Source organism: Scomber scombrus, chromosome 6 (genome assembly GCF_963691925.1).
Source record: "Scomber scombrus chromosome 6, fScoSco1.1, whole genome shotgun sequence".
NCBI lineage: Eukaryota > Metazoa > Chordata > Actinopteri > Scombriformes > Scombridae > Scomber > Scomber scombrus.
In genome coordinates this window covers 4,131,015-4,140,564 of record NC_084975.1, presented here as the reverse complement: position 1 = coordinate 4,140,564, position 9,550 = coordinate 4,131,015, and the positions used below count along the sequence as shown (strand labels likewise).

The window sequence follows — 9,550 nt, the reverse complement described above, 5'->3', positions numbered from 1 at the left end:
ATGTCACGGAGGAAACAACCCAAACCGCAGCACGTCCAGGCTGATGGTTTATCTCTCACTGAATACATCGGTAAGTGACTTTTATAAACTTAATATTACTCTCTGCCTTTAAGGGAAAGAGATGTGAAGTTTACAGTCATATGACTCTTAGAGAAGTTATATTTGTATTAATTAGAAGTTGAAAAACGCTACAGTGGATGTGATATAAACCCTTTAACTTTCTAATATTTCCTCATTTATGAATAGTAGGTCAAATGTGGGATAATACTGTCAATAATACTGTTACTATAAAGGACCTGTAGTGTGATAGTTTAGCATACAGTATAACAGTATCCTACTATTTAGTACAAATATAATGTTTATAGAGTTTCTGTTATATTTTTCTTGTATCCTTGATTAATTAAATATTATTTTAGCTCATTTTTATTACCAGGGTTCAATTTGTTGACTCAAAGCTTGATTAAAACCTGCAACATATTTAAATCCTTGTATGTATATAGGCTAAGTATTAATACGTTCGTTAAGTCTTAATTAAAACATTTTGGTCACTTGCAGAGTTCAGTCAGGTGGAAAATTGGTTGTGATGTTTTTTGGCTAATCTTAAATTGGAAACCTCATATTTGCTACATATTTAGTCATTTACTTTAAACTTTAATAAGACAGAAGTTTGAGCTTTTTTTTGAAAAATTATGTGTTCATGAGTAGCTTGCTTCCTTTTTAATTTTATTTCATTTGAAGGCGCAAAACTAAAACTGAAGTTAACTGTTTTTGATGATACCGAGACATTTATGAATGCTTTTAAAATACTCTAAAAACATGCATTGGCATCATGGCAGTAATCATTTTCCTCTATTTTGAATCTCTTTCAGATGATGCATCTCTCAGCTCAGCTCCTCTTGCAGTGGATCCCGCTGCTCATGTCTGCAGCCGATGTTGTGCTGAGTTTAGCGCGCTATCAGACCTGGAACAACATCAAGAGGATTGCTCTACAAATCCTCCTGTTCTCATTGTGAATGAGAACGAGGATCTGCTGTATGGCGGCAACGCTCACCCTGCAGCTTCATTACCAGCCAGCACAGCGGGGGAGCTGGGTGGTGACACAGTCCATAACTCTGAGGTGGAATACTGCAACACGCCATCACAGGACAGATCCAACGAAAGTGCAGAAGACATGGATTGTTTAAGCAGCAGAAGTAGCCACAGCAGTGTTCAAAGCACCAGCAGTAATCAGGAAAGTACCTCACTTTTCCCGGCAGCATCTTTACCTCAACACGGCTGCCTAGCTGACCAGGGCGGATACTCATGGATGAAGAGCAACGTCATAATTGAAAACCTCGAGAACACTAAAGTGGCTGTGGCTCAGTTTTCACAGTCGACTTACTCAGACAGCTTCCACAGTAAGACTGCCATCTCGTCTCTGTTGCAGCAGCTACTCGCCTTGCAAATACAGCAAATCCACCAGCTGCAGCTAATCGATCAGATTCGTCACCAGGTTCTGCTGTTTGCCTCTCACAGAACCGAGATACCGGAGACTCTAGTAATCTGCACCAAAGAGCTGTCATCTTCAAAATCCACCAATCAGCTCAAAGCTCTCAGTGCGTATTTGTCTCAGCAGCTAGCTGCAGCTGCAGGGATAGCCAAATGTTTATCTACTCAGTCTGCAAACATGAATGACTTCAAGCAATTAACAGCCACTGAGCAGCTGCAGCAAAGTCTACCAGACAGTAGAGATGCATCAAAAAGCTCTTCGCAAACTGTCACTGAGCTCACAACCTCAGCTGTTCACAAGCATGTTCCAAAAAAACAGCACATGCACTGTGGTTCTTCTGACCCCAAACTGAACTTCTTGTCCCAAACAGAGATGTCCTCTTTGATGTTTAGCAATAATCAATTCATCAGCAAAAAATCAGAGAGTTCATACTTACCTCAGTCTTCATCTAGCAGTGAGCAAACAGCATCAAAGTCGATACCAAACATCAGTGCAATTGTGGAGGATCTGGATGCCTTGGCAGCCTTGGCTCATCAGAGGAGATTCAAGAATCTGAAGTTTTCTGAATCCAAACTGTGTTTGAAAGACGCTTTCTTCAAACACACGTGCAAGTTTTGTTCCAAAGTACTTGGGAGTGACAGTGCCTTGCAAATTCATCTACGATCACACACTGGAGAAAGGCCATACAAATGCAACATTTGTGGAAACAGGTTCTCCACCCGCGGGAATTTGAAGGTTCATTTCCAGAAGCACAAAGAGAGATACCCAGACATCCAAATGAACCCTTGTCCCATTCCACAGCACCCAAATAGTATCAGAACCAATGCTGGGATTACTCACAGTATGTCAACGTCACCAGAGAAAGAAAGCTGGCTGGATAGGTTGCCATCTCCAGCTACAACTACCTCTGGTTCCCTGAAACAGTCGGAGTCAAACATATCATCTCTTAAGGCTCTTAAACAAGAAGAGCAGCCTATCTCAGCACCAGTTCCCTGCGCTCAAGGTGAGCTTTACTTTGATTCATCAGGAAGTTTTGACTCCAAATCAACAGCAAACCCTACAAAGACCTGTGACTCACTTGAGAGCAGCCAACAAAGAACAATGAACAAAAGTGATGATGTAAATCCATCTTTTAACTTTATCTCAAAAATGATGACCACAAAGTCGGAGGAATCAGCCAATTTCATACCCAAACTATTCACCCAGCCAGACTCTACCTCATTTTCAGGATTTCATTCATTCAAACACTCTGAGAACCCTGAAATCCAGCTGCTATCAGAGAACTCTAACAAAAGTATGTCGGACCCAAATGAGTGTGTCATCTGCCACCGCATACTCAGCTGTCAGAGTGCCCTGAGGATGCATTATAGGACACATACAGGGGAACGTCCGTACCAGTGTCACCTGTGTTGTCGAGCCTTCACCACCAAAGGAAACCTGAAGACACACCAAGCTGTTCACCGTGCTACAATCCCACTGAGGGTCCAGCACTCGTGTCCAATCTGCCAAAGGAAGTTCACCAACGCTGTGGTCTTACAACAACATGTACACATGCACATGGAAGGTCACATACCCTGCGCAGACCGTACAGATCAGAAATACACAGCGGATTGTAACGAAGGATTCAGAGACAGAACAAAACTGAATCACATAAAGAACATTTCAGATGACAACAATGAGGGCTTTTGTGACAACAGATTGTCTAGATTAAAATCTTTGTCTATCCGTTTGGTCCCATCATCGTTTGATAGAAGCCCTTTTGATGCTCACAAGAAGACGAGTTACCAGCTGCAATGGATCAAGGCAGAGAAACCAGAAGAATGTTGTCAAACAAACAACCAACAGGCTGCTGAAAGAGATCAATGTAACAGCACATTCCCAACGTCTGACAGTTCCTCCTCCACTCAGTCTACATCCCCTAACAGTCAAGCTGCAATGTATTTTAAACCTGACGAACCTTTCCAGACGTGGCTCAACTCAGCCACTTTAACACTTTGTGCATCTACCACAGCGCCCACTGACCTAAAACTATTTAACCACGTAGATGATTCTCCAAGCTTGATTAACCTGCGTGAGAAGGGGATCTGTAAGAGTACTTACTGTGATATATGTGGGAAGAATTTTGCCTGTCAAAGTGCCTTGGATATCCACTACAGAAGCCATACCAAGGAGAGACCTTTTATCTGCACAACATGCAACAGGGGCTTTTCCACAAAGGGGAATCTCAAGCAACACATGCTGACACATCAAATGAGAGACTTCCCACCACGTCTCTTTGAACCCTCCAATCCTAACCCAACACCCAACCATAATGGCTCCATGTTATCCACTGGTTCACCAGCTGTGAAGACAGAGGTGAAAGCATTCCCGAGCCCCTCTGTTATAAATAGCCGGGGTCATTGTGGTGATGTATGTGCTGTTGCACCACCTCGTCGGACACCCAAACAGCATCACTGCAACACTTGTGGAAAGAGCTTCTCCTCCTCCAGCGCTCTGCAGATCCATGAGAGGACTCACACCGGGGAGAGGCCATTCGCCTGCACTGTCTGTGGACGAGCTTTTACTACCAAAGGAAACTTAAAGGTTTGTTTCACCTGTGCAGTTTGGCTTTCATGAAAATTACAAAGTATTCCCCTACATTTAGAGGTATCATCAGTAAAATATAGCTCTTTGATAACATGCAAGAAACATCAGTTAATTTAGTTTATTTTACAGTTAGTTATACATTGGGTTTTCATTTACACATTTCAACCTAAACTTTTAGCTGTAATACTCCAGATGGAGCAATAGTTTTGATGTCACTAATTTATTATAATTAATATCAGACTTATTTGTCAGGTTAGGTCTAGACTAAATGTAATTCCCAGTATGAGAATCGATATTTAGAAGGACACCAAAATTAAATAAAACAACTGTATTTGTATATGTAGGTGTGGTAAACTCTTGGTCCTGTCAGCTTCTTCAGACTTGTACATTCACAATATTTAAGCTTACAGGTTTGGGTTAGGGAGAAAACTCCAGAAGTTGCATATCATTACATTGTGAGCATCTACTTGACTTAACTAATTTTGTTCACCGAGCACAAACAAAGCCTGACTCACATTTAGAGCTTATGTTTCATGTCAGTATGAAATGACAAACAACTTCTAAGACAAGGCACAACAAGAGTTAATGTTAGCTAAATCAGTGGTTGCTTATCTGTCCTGAAACATAATGCCCTCTCAGGATTGAAGTTTTTCAGACTCTGTGGCTTCCTCCACCTTTCAAATGTTGCACCAACGTTCATGTGGGTTTCATGAAAACAAACTATGTGCACTTCAAATTGGGTAGTACATGATCCCTTGGAAATTAGGATGTTCCTTGAAAGTACACAGGGCCAGACCAGCTTTGCCTGGTGTGAAAACTGAAAAACTGAGCAGCCTTTGAAGCAAAAACTGAACAACTAAATTTGTCAACCCTTCTGATGATAAATCATAGTCAGTTTGTGCAAAGGTAATAATTTACTGATTGCACCTTTGAATGAAATGTGGTGTTCTTTCTCTTTAAGTATAGACCACCATGTGACTGCAAGGGTTAGGGTTAAACTTCGGAGTTGCTTTAAAAATTTGAAAATGTAAGATGCAACTCTAGTAGGTCCCATGTAGTCGAGCAGTTTGATTTTCTTTGTTTTCACCCAGGCGGCCCAGGTTAAACTCCCAATATGGGAAAACTGTCATTCATTTCTTGTTCTCTGATCAGAAATGAAGAGCTAAGAAGATACTACTTTAACTAAACCATGCTTGCAGGGCAGGTATCATATTAAAGTAACATGAAACCTTCAGAAATATTGTGACAAAAGTCTGACTCAGTGAGAGCCCGAGGGCCGGGGAGAGCAGCAGTCGAGCCAACTGTCAGCAATCAATCAACACCCATACGGCAAACAGCAAAGCTACTATAAGTCTTTAAATCTTATTAACATAGTAAAAATGTCCAAAAATGACCATCAGTACATTTATTAGAGGGCATGAATTTAGCAATTAGCAAGCAATTTAGCAAGACAGTCCATTTCATGTAAGAGAGCAAATTTCACTTTACAGTGTTTAATTTGAGGACTGTTGGGTTACGCTCACAGTAAACTGGTCAATATTGACATGGTTGTCTGTCTCTATTTATCTATGCTGTCAAAATCTGTTCCCATACCGGGAGTCGAACCCGGGCCGCCTGGGTGAAAACCAGGAATCCTAACCGCTAGACCATATGGGAGCTGCTGTTATTTGTGTTTCAACTTTACAACCAAGATAAAATGGATTAATTACAATAATTATAATTGAAATTAACAGATTTTTAGAGGACTTTTAGCTTTTGTAAAGGCAGGCGAGATAGAGGCATTTAGAGATTTCGGCATGAACAATATGAGTAACCACTGACTTCCCTTTACAGGTACATATGGGAACTCACATGTGGAACAGCGCCCCGAGCAGGAGAGGCCGAAGACTGTCTGTGGACAGGTCATCAGTGGGATTGGGGAGTCGTCCTGTTAAACTTCCCGAGCCGCCGCAGAAGACTTCAGAGACTGTTTACACCTGGAACCAAAGTCCACAGCTTTACTCCACGAGTCTGAAGACTAATGATGTTTGTGTGAGTCAGGGTGGAGGCTCAGTACATAAAGGACTGAAGGAAAAGACACCTGCAGAAAGCTCAGGTGTTCTTCACCATACAGACCGGAGAGACCCTCTTGTTGTTAATGCAGTGAATGATAGTAATTAAAAGGATGCTGATTCACAGATTTGATGCAAGAAAGGAACAACAGTGTGCAGCCCTGATGTTAAAGATGTAGTTAAATGTTAATATATTCAATACAATTTTGTTTGTAACTTTCCAGTTTTATACGGTTTGACTTTGTGTGAATTTACAGCTGACATACAGGAAATGTGTAACACCCCAATAAAAAGTGTTGTGTTATGTGCAACAGACTTTAACACATGCTGATTGTCAGTCTGCAGGTTATCTTTTTGTCAAATTATTGCATTCCTTCCCCCAAAAAAAGAAGTGAATATATTTATGCCTCTTGCACTGTAGGGCTCATATTTGTTTAATGCTTTAAGTTCATCTGGTTCTGTTAATTCTCTGATTTCATTTCATTAAATATAATTATTGATTTATTGACAACTAGCCTACATAAGGCCTCTGCTTGTCAATCAAAGGCTTAATTCAATTCCACCCCCTACCCACTCACCCTTTAACACCCCTAAAATGTCCTTAAAAGGCAACTTTATATGAGTATGTGGCAAGTTTCATTCACAGAAATGTTACAAAAGTGTAAAAAACGTGAAATTCACACCACAGAGCTTCAACTTCTGTCTTGAGCACAGCACATGAAAACATACGAAGTTTAGGATTGTCAGAAGTCAGGGACCCCAAAAAATTAAGCATTGCAACACAATGCAAAGACATCAGACTGTCATCAGAGCAGCGCTGTAGTGTGACAGAAGTAAAGAGGGAATGCTTTAATGTAAAGTTAGATACTAAAAAAAAAAAAAGTATTTCTAAAGCAAAGTGGTCTGTGATGGGAGTCGGCCATGTGACAGCCACATATAGATATATTAAAGGAGAGGATATTACAGCCTGCAGTAGGTGATGTTACACTGTCAGCTGCTATACAAGATGATGCTGGACAAAGAGCTGCAGACAGAGAGACACTGAGATGTCTATCTGCACCAAAATATGCCAATAAAATACAATAAAAATGTAAAAAGTCCAAGATGATGAGAAGAGAACATTCATTTTGCATTCATTTTTCATTCAGTCATTTATATTATTTTAGTTCATTTTGGTTTAAATTCCAAATTCATTTAGATTAATCATAATTATAAGTCAAACAAGTGGTTTTCCCCACAGACAGATCTTTATCACTTGTACATTTTGTTCATACCAAAGAGAAAATACCACATGAGAAAACTGATGAATGCTCCACAGTTTCATGCGAGCCTCTTAAGAATGAATCTGTTCATACTTGCTAGTTCTTGCATCCTTTTTTTCCCTTTATACTACTTTAATACCAGCAGTAATGTGATAAATCTGTGCAGTGCTATTTAAATGACCGTCCGGTCCACTGTCATGTCAATGCTGATGTTGAAGAGCTGTGTTTTTGTTCATATCTGACCTCTGAAAGCTCCTATCGTCCATCACAGCAGACTGATGAGTGTTCAGCTTCCACACAGAGAACTAAAGCCTGCAACAAAACCTGCACAAAGCCTCTCAAAGATAGATATCTGTAACAGACAGACATGAATCACTGCGTGCATACACACACAGGAATGCATCCCAGCACATCACACTGTATTTTCAAATGGATGCTGATCATGTGCCAGGGAACCACAAAACATGTAACATACAGAGGAGGTTTTTTTATTTTTATGAATTAGAGCAATCACAGCTCACTGACAGAAAAACTGAAGTTTCTATGATTTCAGCTACAGACTTGACAGCAGAACAGTAGCAGTAACTCTGAGTAAAACAGGAAAAGAAACGGTTAATTTAATAATAAAAACACATTATTAATGTTAATGTTTCAAGTCATAAAAAGAAAAATGATACATTTACATATAAGTAGGAGGAGCATTGATTGATTTTCTTGTGGCATTCTAATATTGCCCAAAACATGTGTGTTCATGTGGGCAACTCCATTACAAGTAAAAGTCCTTCATTAAAGATCCTACTACAGTAAAAGTACTGCAGTATTATGAGTGATGTAGTATGCAGTATTACAGTAAAAGTACTGCAGTATTATGAGCGATGTAGTATGCAGTATTACAGTAAAAGTACTGCAGTATTATGAGCGATGTAGTATGCAGTATTACAGTAAAAGTACTGCAGTATTATGAGCGATGTAGTATGCAGTATTACAGTAAAAGTACTGCAGTATTATAGTGATGTAGTATGCAGTATTACAGTAAAAGTAGTGGTTTGGTCCTCTGACTGATATATTATTATTATGACATCATTAGATTATTAATAGTGAAGCATCAGTGTTAGAGCAGCATGTTACTGTTGTAGCTGCTGGAGGTGGAGTTAGTTTACACTACTTTATATACAGTTAGCTAGTTTAGTCCAGTGGTTCCCAACCTAGGGGTGGGGCCCCTCCAAAGGGTCAGCAGATAAATGTGAGGGGTGGTGAGATGATTAATGGGAGAGGAAAGAAAAAAAAAACTAAGTTCTGATACACAAATGTGTTTTCAGTTTTTGGACTTTTTCTCTAATCTTTGATTTTTGCTGAAATATTGGATCATTTGAACATTTATTGAAATGAAAGCATGTGAGAAGTTTAGAGGGAAAAATCACTATTTGGTGGAGCTGTTAACAACTCATAGACATCTGAAATGTGAGCCGACTACACACTGCTTTTTGTAAGACGTCAACCCTATCCCAATAAATGTAGTGGAGAAGAAAGTACAATATTTCCCTCTGAAATGTAGAAAGTAGCATCACATGGAAATACTGAAGTAGGCCTAAGGTACAAGTACCTCAAAATTGCACTTAGGTTTAGTACGGTAAAGTTTAAATTAACACATCTGGAAAGATAAGTTTGGGAATCAAAGCATTAATGTTTCTATTAATCTCGTTTCTCTTTTATTAATATGTTGAATTTGATCTACTAAAACAGGATTTAAACTGAACTAGATTACTGTAGTCATCATTTCTGAATCTTTACAGTGGGAGAAAAGAAAATCTTGGATATCCACAGACAGTCTCTCTGCTCTCTGTGTTATTTACACATGTGCAGCATTACCTCCTGTGTGTATTTTCATGGTCCATGACAGAAACGGCACAAAGCTCGCAGCAGCTTACTTAAAAAACAAAACAGATAGAGAAAAAACACCTCATCGCTGGCAAACAAAAGGTGCTTTTCTGATCATTGCATATTTCACATCAAAACTGCCACAGTCAGCATGTTGTTTGCAAGATGGCATTTCCTTTGTAAGCATTTCAGCAGTGATCACGGCACCTTTGTTTGTCTGACAATGGAAATATTCAATAACAAGAAGACCTGCCAAATCTGCGACGAGGCTGAAATCTGCCTGC

The 9,550-nt window shown here is 39.7% G+C and overlaps 1 protein-coding gene and 1 non-coding gene across 2 annotated transcripts; one reads left to right on the top strand and one right to left on the bottom strand.

The window, feature by feature from the left end:
• On the top strand, positions 1 to 6,235 carry sall1b (spalt-like transcription factor 1b). Its single transcript, XM_062420758.1, has 3 exons — positions 1 to 70; positions 870 to 4,072; positions 5,909 to 6,235. The coding sequence occupies exons 1-3, from the start codon at positions 1 to 3 to the stop codon at positions 6,233 to 6,235; spliced, it is 3,600 nt and encodes a 1,199-aa protein (XP_062276742.1).
• Positions 5,660 to 5,731, bottom strand: trnae-uuc (transfer RNA glutamic acid (anticodon UUC)). Its single transcript has one exon. It is a non-coding gene; the product is annotated as a tRNA-Glu (tRNA).
• Positions 6,236 to 9,550: the final 3,315 nt, after the last annotated feature.